Source organism: Arachis ipaensis, chromosome B07, assembly GCF_000816755.2.
Source record: "Arachis ipaensis cultivar K30076 chromosome B07, Araip1.1, whole genome shotgun sequence".
Classification (NCBI taxonomy): domain Eukaryota; kingdom Viridiplantae; phylum Streptophyta; class Magnoliopsida; order Fabales; family Fabaceae; genus Arachis; species Arachis ipaensis.
This window is the reverse complement of record NC_029791.2, coordinates 46901481-46918995: the sequence shown is the minus strand read 5'-3', so window position 1 is coordinate 46918995 and position 17515 is coordinate 46901481. Positions and strand designations below refer to the sequence as shown.

Below are 17515 nucleotides of genomic sequence, written 5' to 3'. Positions count from 1 at the left end.
GAAAAAGTTAAAGTTGGAGAAGGAGAACCATCGAAAGAAGGTTAAGTTAGAAGAGAAGTAACGAAAGGTTCCCGTACCCTCCAACACGAAGAAGAAGAACTTAGAGGTAGAGAACTAGTTGGAGAAGGTTCAGAAGTTGACACTATACGGAACCTCCAACATGTGGGAGGAATCGTTTTGCAAAGAGGTGGTAATTATCAGAGAAGAGCACAAGGGAGTGGAGCTTGTAATTTCATTAAAAACACCTCCCCCTAAGTTGCCATCATCCTTCACAACATTCAAGTGGTTAAAATTCATATCCCATAGCTTTCTAATCCCACTTGAATATGGGCTACTGGAGACGGATGGTCAACTTAGAGCTCTTTGTGGCATTAAGAGTAAGAGGAAGATGGCCAGTGATAAGAATTGTCAAGAAAGGTTCATTATGGTTGGAAGCTTTAAGTTTAAATGCAAAGGTTGGTATTAAACTCAACTGAATGGGTCTAGGAAGCTGTTTGGATGTCTCAGTGAGAATTCCGACTGTTCACCACCCAAGTGGAAAAATGATGATCAACAAGAAGATGGGTGCAAAGGCAAGGTCTGGGACCCCGGAATCCATTCTACCAATCACCACTCTTGGGGCCTTGTCACTTGCTTTAACTTACTTGAAGGCTTTCTGCGCCTAGTTTGGGACCCCGGAGGTTACTGGAATCACAAACATTGGTGGAGATTCCTGGATGAGTTCAAACACAAGCCACCATAATAGGGAGCTCATCAAATGTCCAACTTAAGGACTTTAACTAAAAGTGCTAGGTGGGAGACAACCCACCATGGTATGATCGTTCCTTTTTCATTTTTATTTAGTTTTATTTGTTTTTCGAGTTTTATTTTATTATATTGAACCTGGAGTTTTGCATCACATTCATATTAACACTGCATTCTGCATCTTTTCAGATAAAAAAAAAAAGAGCGAGCACGCGACGCGACTGCATCAACGACGCGTCCGCGTCGCAAGGAGATGGGAGACAATATTAATATGAACAGAGAGTTTCGCAGGATCAGCGCTGGAGGCGTGCCAATGGCACAATTCTACCCATGCGGACGCATGCCCCACGCGTCCGCGTCACTTGGGAATAATGGCCTCCCACGCGACCGCGTCACCCACGCGGCCGCGTGACCTGAAAATCGACGTCAACCGGGTGCATGGCCGAAAGTTGAGCTGGAGTTGGGCTGGAATCGTGCTGGAAGCCCAAGCCTCACCACGCGAACGCGTGCCCCACGCGTCCGCGTCATATCCCCATGATGGCCACTCACGCGATCGCGTCAACCATGCGACCGCGTCACCCAGGATTTTGGCAAGACTAAGTTTTGAACAAAGAGTTGTGCGACCGCGAGGCTACACTCGCGCCACCAGCACAAATCAAGTCACGCGATCACGTGTCCCACACGTCCGCGTCGCCTAACGTTATTTGCGCACCACGCGACCGCGTCACCCACGCGACCGCGTCGCCTGCGTCGCACAACCTATCCAGATTAGTGCCAATTTTTCTTATCTTTTCTTCTCCGAATCCTTATTCTTCTTATCTTTTCTTACTTCTTTTTTCTTCCCTTCTTATTTTCTCTCACTTTCATTTTATTTTATTTAATTTATTTGCATACTTTCATTCATTGCATATTTTTATTTTCCTAAAATTATTATTGGTGTTCAAATATTCTTATTCAACTGTTACATCTTTCCTGGTATTTTCTTGATGCTTAGTGACTTGTTTTATTTTGAATAGGTAATATTATTTATATCAATGCCAATCTTTTATACCTGTATTACTTTTACATTGATATGAATTTATATTATCTCTCCTTACCCACACTCTCCCTCATTGTTGCAACATTTTTGCACCACTGGTATGCCATGTGCTTCTATTATTTTCTCACTTGCATGTTGTAGCTACCATGTAATTGAGACCCTAATTCTTTGGCATTAACCAACCTATGTTTTAAATTATTTTCTTATCTTTATTTCTGGGTTACTTTTCTTCCCTTTTTCTTTCAGGATGGCCACCCGGAAGAGAACCGGAAGACATTTCCATGGGGAGACAAACAAGTCCATCTGCAAAATCCTTAGAGAAAAGCAACAGTTGAAACAACCCGTCCACCTGCAAATCTCAGCATGCACCAAGGACGGTGCAATCTTTAAGTGTGGGGAGGTCGATACCGATCTCCGTGGGTTAGTACCTTCCTATCTCAAACACCAATGTTTTATTTTTTTACTTGTTAGTTGTTGCATTTGCATATTTAATTGCATGTTTATTTGATTTTATGCATTTAGTTACTACTTGGTTGAAGTAATATTTTCTTTTTCAAGAAATTTTATAGTATTTCACTAATTTAAAAAAATTTCTTTTGTGTTAAATTTGTTTGAAGTTGTAATTGGAACACAGTTTTTGAGCCAAAGAACACACAGCCTGTAAGATTTTGAGCTTATTTACATGGTTACATTATTTAACCATAAATATTATTCTTGTGTGTTTACTTCTCTATAATTGTGATCTTTACTCTGTTTCAGTCTATATGTCCAATATTTAGTGTATTTACATGTTTGCATATGATTGAGTCCATTATTTGATTTTAGCTCACTTATCCCAAATAAGCCTACTCTTTAAATCACCCTTGTCAGCCACTTTGAGCCTTTTAATCCCATTTATTTTATATTTTATCACATCACTAGCCTTAAGCAGAAAAACAATTAAACATCCCAAATGAATCTTTGGTTAGCTTAAGATAGAGATTGTGCATCAACTAAGTGTGGGGAAACTGTGGGAACATGGGTTAATAAGGGAATGTATTATGTTTCTAATTTATTTGAATATTGGGAATTTGGGAACCTACTCATGAAAAACCAAAATAGAAAAATAATGGAGAATCCATGTGCATTGATAAGTTATGTTTGCTTTTATGATTCAGACTTAAAAAAAAAAGAGAAAAAGAGAAAAAGAAAAAAATATATAATATAAATGAATAAATAAGGGGACAAAATTACCCCAATATTAAGTTTAATAAAAGATCAATGCACATGTGATAAAAATTAAAGAAAATTTGGTACATGAGTATGGGAATTATACAAAAGTGGGAATTATGGGTAGCTAGGCATGAATTTAAAAATATATAGAGTATATGTATATTAGGTGAGAGCTTAGGTTAATTGAAGATTCATATTATAGCTCACTTGGCCATACATATATCCTTACCTTTACCTCAGCCCCATTACAACCTTGCAAAGACCTCATGATGTTTGCATTGGTACATTAAATATTTGTTGATTGGTTAGATGAAGAACAAGGTTTAGAAAGCATGATTAGAGAAGAATAGAGTGAATAACCCTATACACTTGAGAGATTAGAGTGATATACACTACCAGTGAGGGTTCAATGCTTGATTCTATGTTCCCTGCTTTCATGAGCTGTCTTCTTACAAGTTTACTTGATTTTTATTGTATGATTTGAATTAGTGAAATCTGATTTATGTTTGTGTTGGAGAATTTATTTACTTTTAAACCAAGTAGGTAGAAGCATTCTGCATTTAGTTGCATTCATAGGTTGCATTTCATGCATTCTACCATTCCTCTTCAATCCTTTATAGCTTCTCTTGAGCTTAGCATGAGGACATGCTAATGTTTAAGTGTGGGGAGGTTGATAAACTACTATTTCATGGTTTATCTTGTGTTCAATTGAGTGGATTTTATCAACTCTTTACCCACTTATTCATGCTATTTGCATGGTTTTACATTTGCCTTCCTAATTATGTGCTTTGATTGAAAACATGCTTCTTTGGCCTCAAATTCCCTATGTTTAATCCTATCTTATTACCATTAGATGTCTTGATATGTGTGTTAAGTGATTTTAGAGATTACAGGGTAGGAATGGTTCAGAGGATAAAAAGGAAGCATGCAAAAGTTGAAGGAATACAAGAAGTTGGAGAAATTGCTAAGCTGTCCAGCCTGACCTCTTCACACTCAAACGGCTATAACTTTAGCTACAAAGGTCCAAAAGACGCGGTTCTAGTTGCATTGGAAAGCTAATGTCCGGGGCTTCGATTTGATATATAATATGCTACAGTTGCCCTGACGCTAGGCAACGCGACCGCGTGCTCCATGCGGCCGCATCGCAGTGACAGAAATCAGCGTATTTGAATTCTTCTCCAGCGATTTCTAGGCTGTTTTTGACCCAGTTTGCGGCCCAGAAAACTCATATTAGAGGCTATAAAGTAGAGGGATTGCATCCATTCAGAGGAAGGCTCTCATATTCATAATTTTAGGAGTAGATGTAGTTTTTAGAGAGAGAGGTTCTCTCCTCTCTCTTAGGATTAGGATTTAGGATTTCTCTTAGTTTTAGGAGTGCCTCTAAATCCCAGGTTCTATGATCACGGTTTTGTGGGGTGACCATAGATAAGGCTATGGTCACAGTTTTAAGGTGGGGTGACCATAAAAGCTATGGTCACGGCAAAAAACCGTGACTATAGATAGGGCTATGGTCACGATTTTAAGGAGGGGTGACCATAGAGGCTATGGTCACGGTTTTAAGGAGGGGTGACCATAGAGTCTATGGTCACGGTAAAAATCGTGACCATAGATAAGGCTATGGTCATGGTTTTAAGGTGGGGTGACCATAGATATGGCTATGGTCACGGTTTTAAGGTGGGGTGACTGACGTTGGGACTTTTGTGTGGTCTAGAAATTCGCAATTAAAAGCTCGTTGTAAGTATAGTTCCTAAACCAACAGAAAATCCTTTCGTACAAAAATTTGGTTGTCACAAGTAACAAAACCCAGTAAAATTTATAACCGAAGTATTTAAACCTCGGGTCGCCTCTCAAGGAATTGTAGGGAAGTATGATTTATTATTGGTTATGGAAAAGGTATAATTTTTGGGTTTTTTTTAGAATAAGGAACAAGTAATTTAAATGACAAGAAAAATAAATTAATAATTAAGAAAACTCTTGGCAAGGTATGAGAACTGGAAATCCCATCCTAGTTATCCTTATCAGATGTGATGAGAATTGTTATTGCTCCCACTTAGTTAACCCTTACTAAATAAAGGAAAGTCAAGTGGACTAACCAATTTGATTCCTCAAGTCCTAATCAACTCCTGTGGAAAGACTAGCTTTAGAGGGATCCAAATCAATAAGAAATTTCCAATTTTCAATCAACTGCTGAGTTTAATAACTCGAGTGTCACCAATTACTTAACCAAAGCAAAGGGGGAAAAAACTAAATTACTTATATCATAAATAGAAGAAAGCAATCATAAATCTAAAATACCTCAAATTGCATTTAAACATAAATTCAAATCCAACATGAAGAGTTCATAAACCAATTTGGCAACATAAGTAATTACCAAGAGAAATAGAGCAACTAAAGTAATAGAGTAAATAAAAGTAGAAGAGAAACTAAAATAAAGGAACATTGAACCTGGAATGAAGAAATAACCATAAACTAAGAGAAATCCTAATTCTAAAACCTAAGAGAGAGGAAAGAACCTCTCTCTCTAAAACTACATCTAAAACCTAAAATTGTGAATATGAAAGTTGTCTCAATGAATTGATTGATTCCCCCACTTTATAGCCTCTAATATGTGTTTTCTAGGCCGAAAACTGGGTCAAAAACAGCCCAAAAATCGCCCCCAGGAATTTCTGATACGTCTAGCACGCGGCAAAGTCACGCGTGAGCGTCGTCCACGCTTGAGCGTGGATTGGATTTTTGCCAGGTCACGCGTGCGCATCACCTATCTTCAAAGCATCTATGGCAAATTATATATTGTTACGAAGCCTCGGATGTTAGCTTTCCAACGCAACTAGACCCGCCTCATTTGAACCTCTGTAGCTCAAGTTATGATCGATTGAGTGCGAAGAGGTCAGGCTGGATAGCTCAGCAATTCCTTCAGTTTCTTGTATTCCTTCCACTTTTGCATGCTTCCTTTCCATCCTTTAAGCTATTCCTGCCTTGTAATCTCTGAAAACACTTAACACACATATCAAGGCATCGAATGGTAATAAGAGAGGATTTAAACATAGCAAATTTAAGGTCAAAGAAGCATGTTTTCAATCATAGCACAAAATTAGGAAGGAAAATGTAAAACCATGAAATTAGTATGAATAAGTGTGCAAAGACTTGATAAAAACCACTCAATTGGGCACAAGATAAACCATAAAATAGTGGTTTATCAGTGACCATAGATAAGGCTGTGGTCACGGTTTTATGGAGGGGTGACTATAGAGTCTATGGTCACGGTTTTTACGCGTGACCATAGATTAACCTATGGTCACGGTGAAAAAACGTGGCCTAAAGTGTCAGGATTTGAAAATGGAAACTGTGACCATAGAAACCGTGACCATAGATAAAAAAACCGTGACCATAGACCTATGGCCACGAGAGAATAGGCCACAATAAAAAACCATGACCATAGGTCCAAAATCGTGACCATAGATCTATGGTCACCCTTTTTACTAGGTATGGTCACGTTTTACCGTGACCATAGGCCTTTTTTTTGTAGTGAGAAATGCAATGGTAAAATTTTATGGTTGTAGATCGTGGGAAGGTCAGGTCAAAATTTGGATTGGATACTAAATGAAATTTGATTTCCAACTTCAGTCTTTAATAGCAATCCTGAAGTGTGTGCTGTTTTAGTGCTGATCAGAAAGCAATGTCCTTCCATCTTGATTTCATGAAGTTGAATGAATCAATTTTCTAAATTTATTGCTCTGTGCCTTTCTTCTACTCATAAGCACTAACATAATTTTTTTGTATTCTTTTAGGAACAAGTAAAGCTGCAAAATTCTTGAGAGCCAATGGAATTTTTCTTTTCAAAGTACCGAAAGAAGTAGTAGAGCTACTTGGGAAATTTGACTTGTATTTCTTTAGCCCCGAGCATCCTCCATTGACCAAACTAGCTCAGAAAGCCCTTGACTAGGCCATGGATGAGTAATTAAAGTCAGGTATTATGGTTTCTGCCTATCAGTTCCATGCCAAAATTTGTTTAATAAATGAGTTAGACTCATTGTCAGTTCGAATTTTCCATTTCGTGTTGTACTACTTTTCAAGTTACCATTGCACGAAATTAAAATGAACTGGAAAGAAACTTTGAGTTGTTTTGTGCCTCATCTGAAAATTATTTTAATCTGTGTATGACTGTGGTAAAATTACATGTTAGAAACTTATAGGATATACCTAATTTATTTTTTTCATCTAATCAATTTTCAGGGTTTATGATCTTTATGTACTTCTTTGAAACTTACTTGGATATACGACAACTTAAGGCACTCAAACTTCCTACTCTTGCAAAGAATTTAGAAGCCGTAATCAGCCAAGATAAATTTTTGAAATCCAGGGCCTACAGTCTTGATAAAAGGTTTGTTATTTTGTTTTTTTTTTTATATTCGTAGGTCTTCCTGAAGTTTGCTTCTATAGTTTTATGTGTCTTGTTAATGTTCTTAACATGCAATTCTTGTAGACCACCTTGTTGTTATTACCATTTTTTGTTTTTGCTGTGAGATTTTTGCCGACGATAGCCGCGACTGGTTTGTGAGATTTCCAGTTATTGTTGCTGCCCGTTGCTCAACAAACAGTGGCTTTTCTTCCAAATCTTATATGATGTGATAACTGTCTACAAGAGAGGCTAGCAGCTAGACAAAAAAGTACTTTAATCATTAAGCAATTTGATTTGTGTTTTGATCAAAATGGATTTTAAAACTCTGGAATTTTCGTGAGAGAACCAAATCTTGAAGGATTTATTATAGACAGATGCTGCCCACGGAAAACTATTGTTAGAATCTTTGATAGAAATCAGGAGATTGCTGAGTGAAATTACTTGTTGTGTTTTCTTTTGTTTCTGCTTTGTGCTGTGCTACATTAAAAAGTGAAAGAGATTAATGCTATTTTAGACCTCAACGTTGCCTCCCATGACCAAAACCTTTGTATGAGTGCACAGTTTGCTGCTTAGTGTTGTTGATTGATTTCACTCTTAATCCATACAAAAAGGAATAAGACTGATTCTGGGTTTCTGTATGCTTGTCACTATTATTAATTTATTTATTATGTCTAATTTGATTTATTTATTTCAAGTTCATAAATCTGGGTGAGTTTATGATTTTGCATAAATAGCCTTTGTTTCCAACCTCATTCAAACCAAAACATATATTGTTCTAAAATCTGGGTAAGGAAATTTAGCAGCCTTGATTTCAAAGTTAACAATAAATAAATAAGTAAAATAATGGATCTGCATTTATTTATTTCAGATACTGCACTTATTTAATTGATCTACAATTATTTATTTATTTGGTGATACAAATTTTACTGTATTTGCCTTTTCCCATACTTTGATTAAGGTTGGTGGCATAGCTGGTGCTCTTGGTGATTCTGTCACTGTCTCCCATGAGAGGAACAAGATCACTGTCACCTCTGACAGTAATTTCTCCAAGCGGTAATTACCCTTTTATTTATTTATTATCTTTTTTGATATTGTCAGCTCTACATTCTTAAAATGTTGTGAAATGATTGTGCTATTAGATCTTGTCTAAAATGAAAATTCAAGTTTGACTCACTCAAAATGTACACATTGATAAACAAGTTTTTGAACAGGATCAAATTATAGAACAAGTTTTTGACAACTTTGAAGGATAAACTTGGAGACATGGAGGCCAAGCAGCAGAAACAAGAGAAGAGATTCATGGGTTGCGGAATATGGTCAAGTTAATACTGCAGTGATTTGAACCTGGAATGAGGCCAGAAGAACTTGAAGCTTTATTACAAGACACCCAACTCTCTCCAATTGATGCGAATAGCGCTCATGGATCAACTCATTTTCCGAACATAGATGTGGTATGTCCTTCTGTTCCTTGTTCCATAGTTTTTTGCTTGCATTCACATTAATTGCTATGACTGAAATTCATATGTTGTTGGCTTTATTAACACTTTAACGAAGTTGTATTGCTATAGCTGAAATTTGTTTGTGCAATTCTGGTTGTTGTATTTCTAATTTTCTGTACTTCTGTTTGCTGTGGCTAAAAGTTGTATTGCTATTTTTAGTTATTTCCTTTTCACCATGAACTAGAAACATGGGATGACTTGGTATATATGACATAAAACAGCAGATATAGTATGACTTGGTTATTTCTGATTTTATTTGTGAAACTTGTACAAGGTACAGAAAGAATTAATGATATCAGTCATTGATAGTTTTGAGTTTGATTTTTTAATTTTTATAATTGCGAATGTCATTATGAATATTTTTCTAACTACTTTTCTATATAATTATGCAGGATAATAATGAAGATTAAGCTGATCATTATTGTGGTTTATTGGCTAAGATAGAGTAGTGTTGGGAATGGATACATGTATAGTTAGTTGACTAATGACTTTTATTAGAAGATACTTATGTAGGATATGTTTTTTGTAGACTATTAGTAGTAAAACCTAAGTGGTATTATGGTTATTTTGATATGGCTATGCTTACTTTAGTGTGAGATGTATGAATATTCACAATTAACTTCATTCTAGTATTTTTGGATTATTATTATAAATATATTTTGGTTAGAGATAATTTTTATTATTTAAAGAAATTATTTAGTATAATTATGTATTTATTTTTATTTTATAATATTTAACTCATTTAATTAAAAATGCAATTATTATTATTATTATTATTATTATTATTATTATTATTATTATTATTATTATTTTTATTCAGAAAATAAAAAAATAAGGGACCTAAAGCTACACTTATATACAGTAGCATAGTATCCAAAAATAAATGAGGGACCTAAGGCTACACTTATAAAGAGTAGCCATAGTATACAACGTAGCTACGCTTTACAGGTGATGCAGTAGCACTGAAAAGCATAGCCTATTCTGGTAAAAATAGAAGCTGAAAAGTGTAGCCTTTGGTCGTGTACAACATCACTTGAAAAGCGCACCCTTTCTCAAATGCCAAAAGCATATCCCTTGGTGCAGAAAAGCGTAGCCTTTAAGAATAGGCAACGGCAGAATAGGCATCCCCCACTAAAGCGTCTCCGTAGCCCGAAAAGCGTAGCCTTAGCCTAAGGCATTATTTTTTTATTTTTGGCTACACTTTTCAAGTGTACCTGAATGGGTGTTTTTCTTGTAGTGTTAATTATATGGGGAATCCCAATATTGAGCCTTATAGAAACACCTACAACCCATCATGGAGGAATCATCCTAACTTTTCATGGAAGGATCAATAGAAGCCTCAATAAGGCTTCAACAACAACCAAGGTGGAAGAAATCAGAATAGGTTCAACAACAAACCATTAATTCCCACCTTCTCAGCATCAAATGGAGACTTCTAGGCAGAGCCTCTCTGACTTAGCCACCATAGTCTCCGAGCTCTCTAAGACCACTCATAGTTTCATGACAGAAACTAGGTCCTCCATTAAAAATTTGGAGGTACAAGTTGGTAGTTGAGTAAGAGAATCCCTGAGACCCCTCCTAACACTCTCCCAAGTAACATTGAAGTCAACTCAATGGAAGAGTGCAAGGCCATCACTGTAGAGGATGAGGCCGAATCTGAAGGGGATGCTCTGGCGTTGAATGCCAACAAGGGAGCAGCTGGGCGTTCAACGCCCAAGAAGGAGCAGTCATTGGCGTTGAACGCCAGCAATGGAGTAGTTGGGCGTTCAACGCCCAAGGAAGAACAAGTTCTGGCATTGAACACCAGCAAGGGAATAGCTGGGCGTTCAATGCCCACTAAGGACTTCCATGTTGAAGAACTAAAGGAAACCAAGGCTCATGAAGAGACCATAGAGGTTCCCTTGAATGCCCTGTTGCAACTTATGGGCTCTAAAGAATACTCCTCCTCCGATGAGGACGAGGAAACTAGTGGAGAGCAAGTTTCTCGGTACCTAGAAATTCTCATGAAGCTAAATACCAAGTAATTTGGAACAGAGACATTGGAGGAAGAACCTCCAGTGCTGACCAAGGAGCTGAATTTATGCAACCTAGGTCAAGCATAAACCTCATGCCTCTCTCTGTAATGGAGAGACTAGAAATTTTCGAGGTGCAAGCTACAAAAGTCTCATTGGAGATGGCAGACAAATCACTGAAAAAGGCATATAGTCTGGTGGAAGATGTCATAGTAAAGGTTGAAAACTTTTACATCCCTGCAGACTTCCTAATCTTAGATACTGGAGAGGATGAGGATGAGTCAATCATCCTTCGAAGACCTTTCCTAGCCACTGCAAATGCCATAATTGATGTGGCAAAGAGAGAACTGGTTCTACAGTTATGGGAAGACCACATTTTATTCAAGATGCCTGGTGCACGGAATTGTGATCACACTTTTCACAACTCCAGTACAACTAACCAGCAAGTGCACTGGGTCGTCCAAGTAATAAAACCTTACGCGAGTAAGAGTCGATCCCACAGAGATTCTCGGCTTGAAGCAAGCTATGGTCATCCTGTAAATCTTAGTCAAGCGGATTCAAATGGTTATGAAGTTTTGATAATTAAAAGATAAATAAAACATAAAGTAAAATAAAGATATATATGTAATTCATTGGTGGAAATTTCAGATAAGCATTTGGAGATGCTTTGTTGCTTCTGAACCCCTGCTTTCCTACTATGTTCATCCAATCATACGTGCTTCCTTCCATGGCAAGCTGTATGATCCTCTCAGTGAAAATGGTCTAAGTACGGTTTCTGCATGGCTAATCAACTGTCGGATTTCTCGTCTCAGATGAAAAATACCAGGTACAGCTATCGCACGGCTAATTATCTATCGGTTCTCACTTGTGTCGGAATAGGATCTCTCTATCCTTTTGCACACTGTCACTGCGCCCAACATTCGCGAGTTTGAAGCTCGTCACAATCATCCCGTCCTAGATCCTACTCGGAATACCACAGACAAGGTTTAGACTTTCCGAATCTCAGGAATGCTGGCAATTGGTTCTAGCCTCTACCACGAAGGTTATAACCTCACGGACTCAGTCCGTGAATTAGAAACCCAAGAGATTATACTCCGGCTGTCGTCCAATGACTACGTTGAACATCATGTAGACCGCTTGTGGTTGTCAGGCACGCGGATCTTGGCTAAGCGAGTAACGAAGATAGTGGGTGATTGTCATGGGTCACCCCTTCATTCTGATTTAACTGAATTAAGTACGAGAGTATATCTTAGAGAAGAAGTAAGCGTGAATTCAAAGAGAAACAATAGTACTTGCATTAATTCATAAAGAACAGCAGAGCTCCACACCTTAGTCTATGAGGTATAGAAACTCCACCGTAGAAAATACATAAGAGAAAAAGGCCTAGGCATGGTCGAATGGCCAGCCTCCCAAATGTAAAGATGATAAAAGGTATGCGAATACAACAGTAAAAAGTACTATTTATACTAAACTAGTTACTAAGGATTACAGAAAATAAGTAACTAAGTGCAGATAGCGCAGAAATCCGCTTTCGGGGCCCACTTGATCTGTGCTTGGGCTGAGCATTGAGCTTTACACGTACATAGGTCTTTTCTAGAGTTAAACGCCAGCTTGGATGCCAGTTTGGGCGTTTAACTCCAGTTCTGGTGCCAGTTTGGTGTTTTACGCCAGAAAAGGGTCTCTGGCTGGCGTTTAGACGCCAGTTTGGGCCAACAAATCTCGGAAAAAGTATAGACTATTATACATTTCTGGAAAGCCCAAGATATCTACTTTCCAACGCAATTGAGAGCGCGCCAATTGGGCTTTTGTAACTTCAGAAAATCTACTTCGGGTGCAGGAGGGTCAGAATCCAACAGCATCTGCAGTCCTTTCTCAGCCTCTGAATTAGACTTTTGCTCAGGTCCCTCAATTTCAGTCAGAAAATACTTGAAATTATAGAAAAATACACAAACTTATAGTAAAGTTCAGAAATGTGATTTTTGCATAAAAACTAATAAAAATATAATAAAAAGTAACTAAAACATACTAAAAACTATGTAAAAATAATGCCAAAAAGGGTATAAATTATCCGCTCATCACAACACCAAACTTAAATTGTTGCTTGTCCCCAAGCAACTAAAAATAAAATAGGATAAAAAGATGAGAAAATACAATAAATTTCAAAAATATCAATGAAGATTAGTTTTAATTAGATGAGCGGGACTAGTAGCTTTTTGCTTCTGAACAGTTTTGGCATCTCACTTTATCCTTTGAAGTTCAGAATGATTGGCATCCATAGGAACTTAGAATTCAGATAGTGTTATTGATTCTCCTAATGTAGTATGTTGATTCTTGAACACAGCTACTTTATGAGTCTTGGCCGTGACCCTAAGCATTTTGTTTTCCAGTATTACCACCGGATACATAAATGCCATAGACACATAACTGAGTGAACCTTTTCAGATTGTGACTCAGCTTTGCTAGAGTCCCCAGTTAGAGGTGCCCAGAGTTCTTAAGCACACTCTTTTTGCCTTGGACCACGACTTTAACCGCTCAGTCTCAAGCTTTTCACTTGACACCTTCACGACACAAGCACATGGTTAGGGACAGCTTGATTTAGCTGCTTAGGCCAGGATTTTATTCCTTTAGGCCCTCCTATCCATTAATGCTCAAAGCCTTGGATCCTTTTTACCCTTGCCTTTTGGTTTAAAGGGTTACTGGCTTTTTCTTTTTCTTTTTTTTCTTTATTTTTTGGCCTCATATTTTTTTTCGCAAGCTTTGTGTTTTTCACTACTTTTTCTTGCTTCAATAATCAATTTTATGATTTTTCAGATTATCAATAACATTTCTCTTTTTTTATTATTCTTTCAAGAGCCAACAATTTTAACATTCATAAACTTCACTATCAAAAACATGCACTGTTCAAGCATTCATTTAGAAAACAAAAAGTATTGCCACCACATCAAAATAATTAAACTATTTTCAAGATAGAATTCGAAACTCATGTACTTTTTTTTCTTTTTCAGAAAACATTTTTCATTTAAGAAAGGTGAAGGATTCATAGAACATTCATAGCTTTAAGACATAGACACTTAAACACTAATGATCATGTAATAAAGACAAGAACATAGACACAACATAAAGCATAAAAACCGAAAACAGAAAAAAATAAGAACAAGAAAATTAAAGAACGGGTCCACCTTAGTAACAGCGGCTAGCTCTTCCTCTTGAAGATCCTATGGAGTGCTTTAGCTCCTCAATATCTCTTCCGTGCCTTTGTTGCTCCTCCCTCATGACTCTTTGCTCCTCTCTGATTTCATGGAGGATAATGCAGTGCTCTTGGTGCTCCATCTTTAGTTGCTCCATGTTGGAACTCAAATCTCCTAAAGGGGTGTTGAGTTGTTCCTAATAGTTGTGTGGAGGGAAATGCATCCCTTGAGGCATCATAGGGATTTCTTGATGAGAAATCTCCTCATGCTCTTGTTGAGGTCCATGAGTGGCATCTCTTGTTTTCTCCATCCTCTTTTTAGTGATGGGCTTGTCCTCTTCAGTGAGGATGTCTTCTTCTATGACAATTTTAGCTGAATTGCATAGGTTACAGATGAGATGAGGGAAGGCTAACCTTGCCAAAGTGGAGGGCTTGTCCGCCACCTTGTATAGTTCTAGAGGTATGATCTCATGAACTTCTACTTCCTCTTCATTCATGATACTATGGATCATGATAGCCTGGTCCACTGTAACTTCAGACCGGTTGCTAGTAGGAATGATAGAGAATTGGATGAACTCTAACCATCCTCTAACCATAGGCTTGAGGTCAAGACTTCTCAGTTGAACCGACTTGCCTTTGGAGTCTCTCTTCCATTAACCTCCTTCCACACAGATGTCCATGAGGACTTGGTCCAACCTTTGATCAAAGTTGACCCTTCTAGTGAAAGGATGAGGATTTCCTTGCATCATTGGCAAGTTGAATGCCAACCTTACGGTTTTTGGATTGAAATCCAAGTATTTTCCCCGAACCATTATGAGCCAATTCTTTGGATTAGGGTTCACACTTTGATCATGGTTCTTAGTGATACATGCATTAGCATAGAACTCTTTAACCATTAAGATTCTGACTTGTTGGATGGGGTTGGTGAGAGCTTCCCAACCTCTTCTCCAAACCTCACGTCGGATCTCCGGATATTCACCCTTTTTGAGCATGAAGGGGACTTCGGGGATCACCCTTTTCTTGGCCACAACTTCATAGAAGTGGTCTTGATGAACCTTTGAGATGAATCTCTCTATCTCCCATGACTCGGAGGTGGAAGCAATTGCCTTCCCTTTCCTCTTTCTAGAGGTTTCTCTGGCCTTAGGTGCCATTAATGGTTATGGAAAAACAAAAAGCAGAGCTTTTTCCCACAACAAACTTAAAAAGTTTGCTCGTCCTCGAGCAAAAGAAGAAAGAAAGGAGGAGAAGAAGAAGAAATAGAGGAGAGAGAGGGGTGTTTTGAATTCGGCCAATGGGGGTTTAAGTGTTTATGATGTGTGAAATTGAAGGTGGTAAGGAGGGGTATTTATAGGGTAAGAGAGAGATGGAAGTCATGTAAGAGAGGGTTGAGTTTGGGAGGGAAATGTTTTAAATTTGAATGGTGAGGTATGTGGAGTTTTATGATGGTTTTTTGGGGAATAGTGGATGGAAAGGTGTGAAGAGGAGAGAGAGTGAGTTGGGGTAGGTGGGGATCCTCTGAGGTCCACAGATCCTGAGGTGTCAAGGAATTCTGCTCCCTGCACCTTTCTGGCATTTAAACGCCCTCTGTGTGCCATTTCTGGTGTTTAACACCATCTCTGCTACCTTTTCTGGCGTTAAACGCCAGGCTGATGCCCCTTTCTGGCGTTTAACGCCAACCAGACACCCTTTTCTGGCGTTAAACGCTAGTCTGTCTGCCAATTCTAGCGTTTAACGCCAGCCAGACAGCCAGACACCCTTTTCTGGCATTAAACACTAGTCTGTCTATCAATTCTGGCGTTTAACACCCAAAATGCTGCCAGACTGGGTGTTAAACGCCCATTCTGCTATCCTTACTGGCGTTTAAACGCCAGTAAGCCTGTCCTCCAGGGTGTGCTTTTTTTTATGCTGTGTTTTTATTTCGCTTTAATTCTGCAACTGTTTTTATGACTTCACATGATCATCAACCTAAAGAAAACATAAAATAACAATGGAAAATGAAATGAAAAAGTAATTAACATAGATAAATAAGATTGGGTTGCCTCCCAATAAGCGCTTCTTTAATGTCAATAGCTTGACAGTGAGCTCTTAGAGAGCTTCACAGAGACTCAGAGCATGATGATGGCCTCCCAACACAAACTTAGAAATTGAGTGTGGGGGCTCTGTTTGACTCTGTATTGAGAGAAGCTTTTCATGCTTCCTCTCCATGGTTATAGAAGAAGATTCTTGAGCCTTAAACACAAGGTAGTCCTCATTCAATTGAAGGACTAACTCTCCTCTGTCCACATCAATCACAGCCCTTGCTGTGGCTAGAAAAGGTCTTCCAAGGATGATAGATTCATCCTCATCCTTCCCAGTGTCTAGGATTATGAAGTCAGCAGGGATGTACAGGCCTTCAACCTTCACTAAGACATCCTCTACAAGTCCATAAGCCTATTTTATTGATTTGTCTGCCATCTCCAATGAGATTCTTGCAGCTTGTACCTCAAAGATCCCTAGTTTCTCCATTACAGAGAGTGGCATGAGGTTTATTCCTGACCCCAGGTCACACAGAGCCTTCTCAAAGGTCATGGTGCCTATGGTACAAGGTATTAAGAACCTTCCGGGATCCGGTTTCTTCTAAGGTAATTTCCAAGGCATTCAGTTCATTGATGAGCAATGGAGGTTCATCCTCCCAAGTCTCATTACCAAATAACTTGGCGTTCAGCTTCATGATTGCTCCTAGATACTGAGCAACTTGCTCTTCAAAAATATCTTCATATTCTTCAGAGGAAGAATACTCATCAGATCTCATGAATGGCAACAGTAAGTTTAGTGGAATCTCTATGGTCTCTGTATGAGCCTCAGATTCCTTTGGTTCCTCAATAGGGAACTCCTTAATGGTTAGTGGACGTCCAGCAAGGTCTCCCTTATTGGAAATCACTGCCTTTTTACTCTCTCCAGGTTTGGCAACTTTGGAGATGGTTATGGCCTTGCACTTTCTTTTGGGATTCTCTTCTGTATTGCTTGGGAGAGTACTAGGAGGAGTTTCAATAACTCTTTTACTCAGTTAACCCACTTGTGCCTCCAAATTTTTGATGGAGGACCTTGTTTCAGTCACGAAACTAAGACTGGTCTTAGATAGATCAGAGACTATGGTTGCTAAGTCAAAGAGGCTCTGCTTAGAATTCTCTGTCTGTTGCTCAGAAGATGATAGAAAAGGCTTGCTATTGCCAAACCTATTTCTCCCACCATTATTATTATTAAAGCCTTGTTAAGGCTTCTGTTGATCCTTCCATGAGAAATTTGGATGATTTCTCCATGAAGGATTATAGGAGTTTCTATAGGATTCTCCCATGTAATTCACCTCTTCCATTGCAGGATTCTCAGGGTCATAAGCTACTTCTCCTTCAGAGGAGGCTTCTTTAGTACTGCCAGATGCAGCTT

General features: G+C 38.3%; 1 protein-coding gene across 1 annotated transcript in view; it reads left to right on the top strand.

Annotated features, from left to right (window-relative positions):
- Positions 1 to 17515, top strand: part of LOC110265052 — a 36639-nt gene that overhangs the window by 8734 nt on the left and 10390 nt on the right. The window contains exons 5-6 of the mRNA XM_021107806.1: positions 7229 to 7323; positions 8353 to 8447. Coding sequence (XP_020963465.1) covers positions 7229 to 7323; positions 8353 to 8447 — 190 coding nt within the window. The remainder of the gene's footprint in view (positions 1 to 7228; positions 7324 to 8352; positions 8448 to 17515) is intronic.